General features: G+C 44.6%; 1 protein-coding gene across 1 annotated transcript in view; it reads left to right on the top strand.

The window, feature by feature from the left end:
• LOC106609192 (conserved oligomeric Golgi complex subunit 5) overlaps positions 1-14,238 on the top strand; it is a 103,115-nt gene that overhangs the window by 76,104 nt on the left and 12,773 nt on the right. The window contains exons 11-14 of the mRNA XM_014207707.3: positions 1,181-1,262; positions 3,014-3,218; positions 11,912-12,073; positions 12,246-12,345. Of these exons, the coding sequence (XP_014063182.1) occupies positions 1,181-1,262; positions 3,014-3,218; positions 11,912-12,073; positions 12,246-12,345 (549 nt within the window). The remainder of the gene's footprint in view (positions 1-1,180; positions 1,263-3,013; positions 3,219-11,911; positions 12,074-12,245; positions 12,346-14,238) is intronic.

The raw sequence follows: 14,238 nt of genomic DNA, 5'->3' as shown, positions 1-14,238 counted from the left end.
CAGTACCTTAGACCGCTGTGCCACTCAGGAGGCCCCCGCAAATTGATTTTAACAAACAACTGGTCCCCCAAAAAATGCGGCCCTCCGTTGAATTTTAAAATCCCAATGTGGCCCTCAAGCCAAAAAGTTTGCCCACCCCTGGTGCAGAACATGAAGCGAAGTAGGCCTAGTTTACTTTAGTTTCTGTGAGACATGGCCATTAAATCATTGAAATTCACCCATCGAAGACACACACTAATCTGCTTCACCCATCGAAGACACACCCATCGAAGACACACATAGATCTAGCATCTGTGTGTGTGTGTGTGTGTGTGTGTGTGTGTGTGTGTGTGTGTGTGTGTGTGTGTGTGTGTGTGTGTGTGTGTGTGTGTGTGTGTGTGTGTGTGTGTGTGTGTGTGTGTTCCTTCTCCACTGATTAGCAGTGATTATATTAGGAGGCGAGGAGGGCCACGTTGATGGAGGGCCGGGTGACACACACACTCCTCCTTCTTATGTCTTTGTTTTGATTAGACTTTCCCATCCCTCTCTACTTTAACTTCCGTCGTGTGTGTGTGTGTGTGTTCATTAAACTGTGTGTGTGTGTGTGTGTGTCAGTGTTTGCATTTACGTGTGTGTGTGTGTGTGTGTGTGTGTGTGTGTGTGTGTGTGTGTCAGTGTTTGCATTTACGTGTGTGTGTGTGTGTGTGTGTGTGTGTGTGTGTGTGTGTGTGTGTGTGTGTGTGTGTGTTAAAAATGGCACTCCTCTGTCCTCACCAACCTATCTAGTCACTGTGTATTCCCTGTGTTACAAGACTCTTATTTGAGTCAGATGTGTGCACTAGCTCTGCATGCTTCAGAGGAGTGGACCCTCATTAGTGGACAAACCTCCTCAGCCCATCTTAAGACGCCCTGCTATGACTTGTCATTATGGTGATGAGCTGTCATTGTTGTCCACGGTGATGGTTATGGTGTGTGTGTGTGTGTGTGTGTGTGTGTGTGTGTTTCTAGCTGATTTGCAGTGTGATAAATGTGTGCGGCGATAGCAGCATCTGGTGTGGCTGAGGATCACACTGGTAGATAATGATGATAATGGAAGTCATACTGCCCTTCTGCCTGTTGGGCGCAGACTGCACTCATCACAGCCCTGTGTGTGTCTCCTTGTGTGACCCTCTGTTCAGTTGTTTCTCTCTTCTCTCGGCAGGACGGCCAGCCTGATATCCTCTACACGTTTTGGAGTGATGTCACACACACTCTCTCGGTGGAGTTCCAGAGAGCTACGGCTGGTGAGGCTGCATAGCAATGTCTGTTTCACAGAGTAACGCTGATGCACCCTAGTAGCTGTGTGTGTGTGTGTGTGTGTGTGTGTGTGTGTGTGTGTGTGTGTGTGTGTGTGTGTGTGTGTGTGTGTGTGTGTGTGTGTGTGCGCGCTTACTCTCTCTCTCTGCGTCTCTCTCGCCCTCTTACATTTCTCTTCATTTTCTCTCTGTCAGCCATAGCGTTATGCCACCTGCAAATAATGCTGTACCTGCGTTTCCCTGCATTTGTGTGTGTGTGTGTGTGTGTGTGTCAGCGGTACAGCACAAACAGTGGGCCATCACTCTTCCCTTCGCCTATAAACCCTAAACGCCCCTCCCTGTGCCGTCCCAACCACTGCGGGGTATGATTACACCTCTCTGGTGATATATAGCCCCTTTTTCAGACGGGACAGGGTCTATAAACACATACAGACACACTCGCACACCCCTTCTTTAATTTATACCCCGCCATGGGACAGGCCCTATAAAAGGTGGAGAGACAACCCAACAGCATCCATCCACGCACACCGCGGAGAAAAGTTTCCGCCCCCTCCTTATCTTAGAGTAAGTGTGCCATTTCAGCAGAAGGGATAAATGTCAGTAGATTTAGAGGTGAGTAAAAGAGAGGCGCGTTTGGTTCCTGTGGTGCTGTTAACTCTATTTTCACACAGCGATCTGTGGGCTGCCTACCTACAGGATCTGTTGACTGCGTGTGGAACTGTTTCTAAAAACTCTTCCAGACGCCGTTGCCGTTTCTCCTGCCGAGATCTGTATCTAATGCCCTGGTGGTGAGACAGACTCGAGAACATTGACTGATAGCGGATGACATGAAAAGGATACTAAAGGAACATGTCTCCAACACAACCTATACAAAGTGTTCTCTTGGCAGGGTAAAGAAAGAGAGAAGTCATGCTATGATCCAGTCACCAGCACACGAATCATTACGTGTGTCTTTACCATGTCGTGAAGCCGACAGCAGCCTGCCTTGGACGAATCGGTGTCTATTGATCCCTGCTCTAACACAGTACAGTGTTACCACCTGTTAATGACACTCCTCATTCACTCTCACTGGTCAATACGGAGTTCATCCGCACAGGCCCAGTATATCTCTCTTTCCTCCCTCTCTCTTTGTCTCCCTGGCTCTCTCTCTCTCTATCCGTCTGTCTCTGTGCCAGTGCCCCCCACCCCTCCAAATATTTTTAATTTTTTTTCTCTTATTCTTTCTGTTATGGTGAAATAACCTTTTGGTTCTATTAGCATATGGAAATATACAAGAGCCTGAAAGTACTTCAGTTCAAACCTGTATGAATAATTATAAAACACTATATTATGCATTCACCAAATCAATTTACATTAAAACAATCTGCATATCATCCCTTAACGAGCAACTAATCACTCGCAAAGTCAGGTAATTAACATAATAATGAGCGGGAAAATGTCACCATTTATTTTATTTTATTTTTTATCAGGATAGTCTTTCTGTTTCAGTCTCATCCCTTCATCCATGTTCAAGTCTGGTAATCAGGGATAATGTGATGTTTTTAGTTCACGGGAGCAGAAAGACTATTAGTGTGCATCAAAGCAGATGTTTACCTTTCTAGTCATTAAAACACAGAAGGTGACATTTTACGGCTCCACTCTTCTGCTCGTCCTCCTTCCCATCCTCTTTTTGTGACCTTCTCACCCCTACCCCCTCTCTCTCACTCTCTCTCACTCTCGTTCTCTCTCTCCCTCTCCAGCCTCATCCTTCCTCAAGCAGGCATTAGAGGGAGAGTACCCTAAGCTTCTCCGTCTCTATAACGACCTGTGGCGTCGGCTGCAGCAGTACAGCTCCAGCATCCAGGGGGTGATATCGAGCAGCGCAGGGCTGGACACCGCCATGGACCTGCCCACCACAGAGATAGACAACCAGGACCTCTTCACACAAACCAAACACGACTACGAGTGAGTCTGAAGTGAACATATACACACACACACATACACACACACACACAATGTCTCTGTCTCTCTCTCTCTGTCTCTCTCTCTCTCTCTCTCTCTCTGTGTCTGTCTCTCTCTCTCTCTCTCTCTGTGTGCTAACTTGTTACAGTATGCAGTCTGCCTCTTCACATCCTACTCAGTGATCGAACGGTTCTGGATGAGTCTCACACACACACACACACACACAGACAGACAGACAGACAGACAGACAGACAGACAGACAGACACAGACAGACACAGACAGACACAGACAGACACAGACAGACACAGACAGACACAGACAGACACAGACAGACACAGACAGACACAGACAGACAGACAGACAGACAGACAGACAGACAGACAGACAGACAGACAGACAGACCAGTGTGGGATTTGACCCAGCTTGCTGTGATTGAGAGAAATAATTTCAGTATGAAGATTCTCTCTCACAAAACACACGCACACACATTCTGTGATACGTGGTGAATCTCAGAATGTAAAGTCTCTTTATATACAGTACTAAAGCTGTAGGAGAGTTTAAATATGGGAGACCACTAGCAATTAAAACAAACCACAGAACCGGTCACAGCCAGCACACTGATTGGTACGCATGGATGGAGCAGAAAGTAAACGTCCATTAAACCTACTATATTTTAGAGTGCTCAGAGGAGAGTGATGGGGGAGAGAGAGCGCGAGTTAGAGATAAAGTGTGTATGTGTGTGGGCAGAGTGCCAGAAAGAGTGAAAGAAGGGAGAGAGATAAAGCTTTTCCAGAGGCCTCCAGTGTGAGCGTATAAGAAGTAGTTGAATGAAGACATGGAGGGCAGTAGCTATCTGACGGGAGCAAGCTATATGGCACCTCTCTGAGGAGAGACGGGGCTTTGTAGTGGAGAGAACAGACAACGATCGAAGGACAGTTGAAGAAAATGATTGATAAAGAAACGTCAACATCAGAGTTTTATAGAATCCTGCTAGACCGGACTCACCCTCCCATCGTCCTGGTCAAAAGTAGTGCACTAAATATGGATAGGGTAGGGCTGATCCCATTTAGTTGATTGTTTGGTCGATAGGCTGTTGGTCAGCCGATATATTTTTTGGGGGTTGAGCATTGGCAAATATGTACAAACAATGGCACACGAGACACTGGTCTGATTCACGCCTGTCTGATTGGACTAATCCATTACAGAGGCCGCGGGGATGGCACACCAGTAGTACATTTACAGTTAATTCCCATCATTTCTAATCTACAATGTTTGTTTTGTTACGGTCATTTCTGTTAATGGATTCAATATATTATTAATATTAGTCTCACCGTTGTCTTTTTAGGAGTGCACAGTCTAGGCTACACTTGTGAGGAAAAATGTGGGTTTATTTCTTTCCATTTACGAGTTGTCAATTTATTCATTGTCTTTTGTTTGGAGTGCTCCTGTCAACCTTGAGTAAGGACACGCACCTGATTACGCATAGAACTAGGCTACCTGGCCTGCGCGCAAATGTACTATTTCCAATTGTCTTAACTCATCATCACTGTGGAGCTTCCGAAAGTCATTTTTTCTTCGTCTCTTTTTCGCAAGTAAACAAAGTCTGTGTTTACATCCGTTGTGAATGACAATAGTTCCTCAGCGTAGCCTATTTGAAAAATCTTTCCAGCTCTCTCTCTTTCGATAACCACTCAGCATGAAAAGGGAAAAGAATCTCATGCTCTGATCTGGTGGAAATGTGTAAAAAAGACCTACCTGATTACTTCTTATCCCTTGCGCAAATATCCTACAGCTCTGTCTGTCTGTCCAGAGCTCACAAATAGTTGAAGTCGGAAGTTTACATACACTTAGGTTGGAATCATTAAAACTCGTTTTTCAACCACTCCACAAATTACTTGTTAACAAACTATAGTTTTGGCAAGTCGGTTAGGCCATCTACTTTGTGCATGACACAAGTAATTTTTCCAATAATTATTTACAGACAGTTTATTTCACTTATACGCCACTGTATCACAATTCCAGTGGGTCAGAAGTTTACATACACTAAGTTGACTGTGCCTTTAAACAGCTTGGGAAATTCCAGGAAATGATGTCATGGCTTTAGAAGCTTCTGATAGACTAATTGACACCATTTGAGTCAATTGGAGGTGTACCTGTGGATGTATTTCAAAGCCTACCTTCAAACTCAGTGCCTCTTTGCTTGACATCATGGGAAAATCAAAAGAAATCAGTCAAGACCTCAGAAAAAAATTGTAGACCTCCACAAGTCTGGTTCATCATTAGGAGCAATTTCCAAATGCCTGAAGGGACCACGCTCATCTGTACAAACAATAGTACGCAAGTATAAACACCATGGGACCACGCAGCCATCATACCACTCAGGAAGGAGAGGCGTTCTGTCTCCTAGAGATGAACGTACTTCATTGCGAAAAGTGCAACTCAATCCCAGAACAACAGCAAAGGACCTTGTGAAGATGCTGGAGGAAAAGGGTACAAAAGTACTTTGCTGCAGGAGGGACTGGTGCACTTCACAAAATAGATGGCATCATGAGGAAAGAAAATTATGTGGATATATAGTAGCAACATCTCAAGACATCAGTCAGGAAGTTAAAGCTTGGTTGCAGATGGGTCTTCCAAATGGACAATATCCCCAAGCATACTTCCAAAGTTGTGATAAATGGCTTAAAGACAACAAAGTCAAGGTATTGGAGGGGCCATCACAAAGCCCTGACCTCAATCCCATAGAAAATTTGTGGACAGAACTGAAAAGGTGTGTGCGAGTAAGGAGGCCTACAAACCTGACTCAGTTACACCAGCTCTGTCAGGAGGAATGGGACAAAATTCACCCAACTTATTGTGGGAAGCTTGTGGAAGGCTACCTGAAACAACATTTGACCCAAGTTAAACAATTTAAAGGCAATGCTACCAAATACTAATTGAGTGTATGTAAACTTCTGACCCACTGGGAATGTGATGAAAGAAATAAAAGCTGAAATAAATCCTTCTCTCTACTATTATTCTGACATTTCACATTCTCAAAAGGATCCTAAATGACCTAAGACAGGGATTTTTTTTTTTAAATGTATTTGGCTAAGGTGTATGTAAACTTCTGACTTGAACTGTATTTTATACATTGTTACAAGTTTGCTAGTGTGAGCTTCAGTCTGGACCTAAGTTAAGTTGATACCATGTTTCAAGTTCCTTGCAGACAGGCCATGCAATAGCAAATGTGGTTTATAGGATATTTATTTTTATCAGGATATTTTCTACCTGCAGGCTACAGTGTTTTCATTTGTTGACTTTATGTAGGCTATTTTCACATATTGGCAATGGCAATAGAAGTTGAATTTGTATAATTTTCATTTAGATATAATTTTGATTAACCACATGACATTGATTTTGAGATGTGAAGACTTTATTATGAATTAAATCTAACTGTTCCACAAAAATGTGCATATGAAAATCAGAACTGGCACGCAGATCAGTAGAAATGGTACGATAACTTGCCGACCACTGGTGTAGCTTATTACCAGCAACTTCAGGAGCATAATGGCAGAATCTGAGAAGGCCAGCTGGAGGAAGAGGGCCGGGTTGGGAACAGGTTTTTTTCTTCTGGTTAGGCTATATTGATCTCTTGTTCCCTCTTTAGTCATTTGTGTGTCTTTATTTTTCATTTCAGTGCCTACATACAGTATAGTTGATTTTATTCAAACATAGGGTGTCTATATTACACCTACAGTACCAGTCAAAGGTTTGGACACACCTACTCATTCAAGTGTTTTTCTTTATATTTACTATTTTCTACATTGTACAATAATAGTGAAGACATCAAAACTATGAAATAACACATAAGGAGTCAAGTAGTAATCAAAAAAGTGTTAAACAAATCAAAATAGATTTTAGATTCTTAAAAGTAGCCACCCTTTGCCTTGATGACAGCTTTGCACACTCTTGGCATTCTCTCAATCAGCTTCATGAGGTAGTCGCCTGGAATGGATTTCAATTAACAGGTGTGCCTTGTTATAAGTTTGTTTGTTTGGGATTTCTTTCCTTAATGCATTTGAGCCAATCAGTTGTTGTGACGAGGTAGGTGTGCTATACAGAAGATAGCCCTATTTGGTAAAATACCAAGTCCATATTATGGAAAGAACAGCTCAAATAAGCAAAGAAAAACAGTCCATCATTACTTTAAGACATGAAATCTTCCAGATTGACTGACCTTCAAGAACTTTGAACGTTTCTTCAAGTGCAGTTGCAAAAACCATTAAGCGCAATGATGAAACTGGCTCTCATGAGGACCGCCACAGGAAAGGAAGACCCAGAGTTACCTCTGCTGAAGAGGATAAATTCACTAGTTACCAGCCTCAGATTGCAGCCCAAATTAATGCTTCACAGAGTTCAAGTAACAGACACATCTCAACATCAACTGTTCAGAGAAGACTGCATGAATCAAGCCTTCATGGTTGAATTTCTGCAAAGAAACCACTACTAAAGAACACCAATAAAAAGAAAGGACTTGCTTGGGCCAAGAAACACGAGCAATGGACATTAGACCGGCGAAAATCTGTCCTTTGGTCCGAGTCCAAATTTGAGATTTTTGGTTCCAACCGCCATGTCTTTGTGAGATGTAGAGAAGGTGAACGGATGATCTCCGCATGTGTGGTTCCCACCGTGAAGCATGGAGGAGGAGGTGTGGGGATGCTTTGCTGGTGACCCTGTCTGTGATTTATTTAGAATTCAAGGCACACTTAACCAATGCATTCTGCAGCGATACGCCATCCCATGTAGTTTGCGCTTAGTGGGACTATCATTTTTATTCTTCCAACAAGACAATGACCTAATACACCTCCAGGCTGTGGAAGGGCTATTTGACCAAGAAGGAGAGTGATAGAGTGCTGCATCAGATGACCTGGGCTCCACAATCACCCGACCTCAACCTAATTGAGATGGTTTGGCATAGGTTGGACCACAGAGTGAAGTAAAAGCAGTGCTCAGCATATGTGGGAACTTCAAGACTGTTGGAAAAGCATTCCAGGTGAAGCTGATTGAGAGAATGCCATGAGTGTCCAAAGCTGTCATCATGGCAAAGGATGGCTACTTTGAAGAATCTAAAATATATTTTTTGGTTTTGATGTCTTCACTATTATTCTACAATGTAGAAAATAGTAAAAATTAACAAAAACCCTTGAATGAGTAGGTGTCCAAATTTTTGACTGGAACTGTATGTGAAAATGCTGTTAATTGACTACAGCTCAGTGTTCAACACCATAGTACCCACAAAGCTCATCGCTAAGGACCCTAGGACCAAACACCTCCCTCTGCAACTGGATCCTGGACTTCTTGACAGGTAGGCAACAACACAACCTCCACGCTGATCCTCAACACAGGGGCCCCTCAGGGGTGCATGCTTAGTCCCCTCCTGTACTCCCTGTTCACTCACGACTGCGTGGCCAAGCATGACTCCAGCGCCATCATTACGTTTGCTGACGACACAACGGTGGTAGGCCTGATCACCGACAACTATGAGACCACCTATAGGGAGGAGGTCAGAGACCTGGCAGTGTGGTGCCAGGACAACAACCTCTCTGTCAACGTGAGCAAGACAAAGGAGATTATCGTGGACTACAGAAAAGGAGGGCCGAACACACCCCCATTCACATTGACGGGCTGTGTGGAGCGGGTCGAGAGTTTCAAATTCCTTGGTGTCCACCAACGAACTATCATGGTCCAAACACACTAAGAAAGTTGTGAAGAGGGCACGACAATGTCTTTTCCCCCTCAGGAGACTGAGAAGAGTTTGCATGGGTGCCGTGATCCTCAAAACGTTCTACAGCTGCACCATCGAGAGCATCCTGACCGGTTGCATCACCGTCTGGTTGCATCACCAACTGCTCGGCTTCCGCCGTAAGGCGTTACAAAGGGTAGTGCATACCGCCCTGTACATTACTGGGGCCATGCTTCCTGCCATCCATGACCAATATTCTAGGTGGTGTCAGAGGAAGGCCAAAGAAATTGTTAAAGACTCCAGTCACCCAAGTCATATACTGTTCTCTCTGCTACCGCACGGCAAGTGGTACCGGAGTGCCAAGTCTAAGTCCAAAAGGCTCCTCAACAGCTTCTACCCCTAAGCCATAAGACTGCTGAACAATTAATCAAATGGCCACCCGGACTATTTGCATTGACACCCCCCCCCCTCCTTTGTTTTTACACTGCTGCTACTCGTTGTTTATTATCCATGCATAGTAACTTTACCCCTACCTACATGTACAATTTACCGTGACTAACCTATACCCCCACACATTGAGTTGGTACCGGTGCCCCCTGTATATAGCCTCAATATTTTATTGTGTTACTTTTTTAATATATTTTTTTACTTTTACCCCTTTTTCTCTCCAATTTCGTAGAATCCAATTGGTAGTAGTTACAGTCTTGTCTAATCGCTGCAACTCCCGTACGGACTCGGGAGAGGCAAAGGTTGAGAGCCATGCGTCCTCCGAAACACGACCCAACCAAGCTGCACTGCTTCTTGACACAATGCCCGCTTAACACAGAAGCCGCACCAATGTGTTGGAGGAAACACAGTACACTTGGCGACCGTGTCAGTGTGCATGCGTCCGGCCCATCACAGGAGTCGCTAGAGCGTGATGGGACAAGGACATCCCTGCCGGCCAAACCCTCCCCTAACCCGGATGACGCTGGGCCAATTGTGCCGGCTGCGACAGAGCCTGGACTCGAACCAGGATCTCTAGTGGCACAGCTAGCAACTGCAATGTAGTGCCTTAGACCACTGCACCATTTGGGAGGCCCTATTGTGTTACTTTTTATACATTTTTTTTACTCTAGTTTATTTAGTAAATATTTTCTTCACTGCATGGTTGGTTAACGGCTTGTAAGTAAGCATTTCATGGTAAGGTCTACACCTGTTTCGTATTCGCCGCATGTGACATAACATTTGATTCGATTTTTATATATGGAAAAATACACATTTTCAAATTTCAAACAATCGATTGGTTCTAAAGAACAGACTACTCTCGTCGACCAAGATATCTTTTTTTGTTAGGGACAGCCGTAGAATAGGGTGCTATTTGGGACGTAGACCCCCTCTACTGGGTGAACTTCAGGCCTGACATATCCCTATCATATCCCTATCCTGCCTGTAGATGTCTGGAATAAGCAACTATATTTGTGACAGATGCAACAACTTGAGTGTTTAAATTGCGTTGTGATGGCTATGTGAGCAGACAGGTGGAAATGGCTCCTGTACACTATAGCGTATGTCTGTAACTGCTGGAGCCTGATATGAGTCACACATTAACCTAATGGTGTGGAGCTCCAGGCCCAGCCAGGGGCCCTTGCTGCTCCCAGTTTCCCAGTAGGAGATCCTGTGCCAGGGTACTCAGGCTACAGCGCCTGGCCCTGCTGGTTATCCCCCTGGCACTCAGTCAAGTTGAGTCAGTGTTGATTAACCATGGGTACATGAGAGCCACTGGGAGCAGACCCAGGTTATCTCCCTGACTCTATTCATTCTCTTTCTCTCCCTCTTTCTATTACTCTCTTCTCTCTTGGGTCCCTCTCTCCATCCCGCTCTCTACCGGTCTTTCATTTCCTTGCTCTGCCTGTCTCGCTCTACCCCATACCCTCTTTCTCGCTTCGTCTCTCTGTTTGCTCTCTGATGTAGAGCTGTCAGCCTGTGTGTTGTGTGCCGTCTCAATGTTTAAACTTGTAATTACGGGCGCTGCTGTGGGCCAAATTACCTCTGTTACTCAAGGTGTCTGTTGCTGTGGTTGGGCACTGAAGAGAGAGGGGGCTGAAGAGAGGGGAGGGAGGGAGGGGGGAGGGGTGCATGAATAGAGGAAAGAGGGTACACTAACAAGCTGATAGAGAACTGCACGAACGGATAAAGTGAGGGAATAGGATGAAAGGAGGTAGTGTGAAAAAGCCCAGACGGAGAAGTGACGGGGTGGGAAGAGATGGATGAATCGGCTGGTTGACACGGGAGGGATAAGGGAGCAAAATAATTCAGAGGAGAGAGTGATGAGATGGAGAACAAACATTGAATGCACATTTGCTCGTGTGCACATTGTCATTATTCTCATTTAGCTACATTTCAGTTAACGAGAGAGCACCATTAATCAATAGGCGCCCTGTCTGATGAATTATGGTGCATAAAATGACTGGCCAGATGAACCAAAGATTGGAGCGCTGCTGCAGAAGTGCATACAACACTGTGTGTGTGTGTGTGTGTGTGTGTGTGTGTGTGTGTGTGTGTGTGTGTGTGTGTGTGTGTGTGTGTGTGTGTGTGTGTGTGTGTAATCATGCGCAACCCCATATCCAACCTTGTCCCTTGATGCCCCTACAGGCTGTTGTTAGCTTGGGTTTCTCTACCTCTTCCCCATTTCATCAGTGTGAGAGAAAAGAGAGAGAGCAAGGGAGAGAGAGAGTTGGAAGAGAGGGGTAGGCCTGCCAGAGCCTGTCACTGCTGATGTCTTCATCTCGCTCCAGCGGCACAGACCAGTCCACTGTGCACTCACTGTGGGTCTAGATCAGCGTGTGTGAGATGTGTAAATAGACAGAGAATCTGGCCTCTAGGCATGTTCCGAAATGTAGAACTTTGTTGAAACCAGGAAAATAATTAACCATCAATGTATATAGTATGTAAACACATTCATGAGATAAATAATATGTCTGTGTGTAGTCCAGAGAAGGCTTTGAAGGACTCTCTGCAGCCCTACGAGGCAGCGTACCTCTCCAAGTCTCTGTCTCGTCTGTTTGACCCCATCAACCTGGTGTTCCCCATGGGGGGACGCAACCCCCCCTCCCACGACGAACTGGACAGCATCATAAAGACCATCACCAGGTACACACCTACACAAACACTGTTCCCTACTCAGACAAAATTCTCAGGATAAAAGCAGAAATATTATTTCTTACATCTGTTGGTCATCTCACTTTTTTTTTGCTGATCCTGCCCTGATCCTGTTCTTTCCAATGTCCTACATGTTATATTATTATGTGTGTGTCCTCCACAGTGAGCTGAACGTGGCGTCGGTAGACACCAGTCTCACTCTGGCGGTGGCCAAGAACGCTGCCAAGACCGTCCAGCTCTTCTGTGTCAAGTCTGAGCAGCTGGTAGGTCACCACAACAACCAATTGTCCATCAGTCAAACCCTGTTCTGTGGCTAAGTGGCAGCCCTGTATGGCAGTGAGTGTCAGTGGGCGCAAAGAGAGGATATGAGGGGAGATTTTATAATTTTTTTACTTTAGTTTATTTGGTAAATATTTTCTAAACTCTTCTTGAACTGCACTGTTGGTTAAGGGCTTGTAAATAAGCATTTCCCGGTAAGGTCTACGCTTGTGTTTGGCGCATGTCACAAATAAAGTTTGATTTGACTTGATTTGATGAGAGGGGAGGAGGAGGAGAGAACAGAAGACAATAGAGGGAGGTAGAATAGTACAGACCGGTCAGAGCATGTCTCTCTCAGCCCATAGTCATCAGTGTTCATTCAGAATTTCCCTGCTATGAATCAATGGTCATCATCAGTGGGTTGCTTGGATAGTCCGATGAGGAGGGTTACTGAAGAGGCTAGTGGCTGGGTTAGTGACCCATAGGGCTCTGGTCAAAAGTAGGGCTTCTCCATCTGTCAGAGGCCTGCGCCGGGAGCAACACGCTCAAGTTATCCTGCCTCTCGCCCGTCCATAAAGGGTTCTCCAAATCCTGTGAAGCGTGGGTGTGGGTGGATTTCCTTGTCCTTCTCGCCAGCCGTGATTTTGGGCAGCTCCATGGTAATACATTTGACCGTTCCTGGTGCAAAAGCAATGTCCTGTCCTGGAGCTGGAGTAAATGTCATGACTAAGCTGCTCCCGAATGTACTACGTCAGGACATGGAAAACAAATCTATCATGTGGGTTTTAATGACATTATGAAGAGCAGCATTGAACAGTTGAAACTGGATTTTAAAGAGCTGATTGACTCTCTGCTAGACAATAATAAAATACCCATCATATCTGGCCCTGTGCCCACTCTGAATATTGGCATTGAAAGCTTTAGCAGGATTCTTTCTCTTCACAACCTGCTACGTGATTGTTGCCTCTCAATGGGGGTAACTTTTGTTGACTATTTCTATACCTTTTGAAAACAACACGGATCCACCCACATCATTTGGGTTCCTGGATCCTTTCACAGCATTAAAAGGCTGCGTTGAGACAATGACTTATCAATGACCCAAGCCCAGCTCAGTTAATCCCTGCCATTGTGACGCTGAGTTGTCATAAAGCTTCAGCAAATGTACATTATGCCAGCATTGGTAGACACAATGTAAGTATACTAATATATGTCCCTTTAACTGCCCTAAATGCCTCTGCTGATCCTACAGCTATTGTATGCAGTAATCATATGCCTATGAACCAGATTTATACTATTAGCACTGAGCCGGTGTGCCCTAGCAGCTCACCCTGCACTAACATAAATAACATAAGCATATCTACTTCTGCTAGCCTTCCCATTAAAGCAATGAAAACAGGTAAGCATCCCAGAAGAAAACTTCTCAAAATAGCCCACGTAACATATGTAGTTTAAGAAACAAGTTTTTTTTAATTTAATTTTCACCTTTATTTAACCTAGCCAGTTGAGAACAAGTTCTCATTTACAACTGCGACCTGGCCAAGATAAAGCAAAGCAGTGCGACAAAAACAACAACACAGAGTTACACATAAACAAACGTACAGTCAATAACACAATAGAAAGATCTATGTACAGTGTGTGCAAATGTAGAAGAGTAGGGAGCTAAGGCAATGAAGAGGCGAAATAATTATAATTTATCATTAACACTGGAGTGATAGATGTGCAGATGATGATGTGCAAGTAGAGATACTGGGGTGCAAAAGAGCAAGAGGATAAATAACAATATGGGGATGAGGTAGTTGGGTGTGCTATTTACAGATTGGCTGTGTACTGGTACAGTGATCGGTAAGCTGCTCTGACAGCTGATGCTTAAAGTTAGAGAGGGAGATATAAGACTCCAG

The sequence above is a fragment of the Salmo salar genome, chromosome 07 (assembly GCF_965601325.2).
Source record: "Salmo salar chromosome 07, fSalSal1, whole genome shotgun sequence".
Classification (NCBI taxonomy): domain Eukaryota; kingdom Metazoa; phylum Chordata; class Actinopteri; order Salmoniformes; family Salmonidae; genus Salmo; species Salmo salar.
Note: the sequence above shows the minus strand (reverse complement) of the source record. Positions and strands in the feature narration are given on the sequence as shown.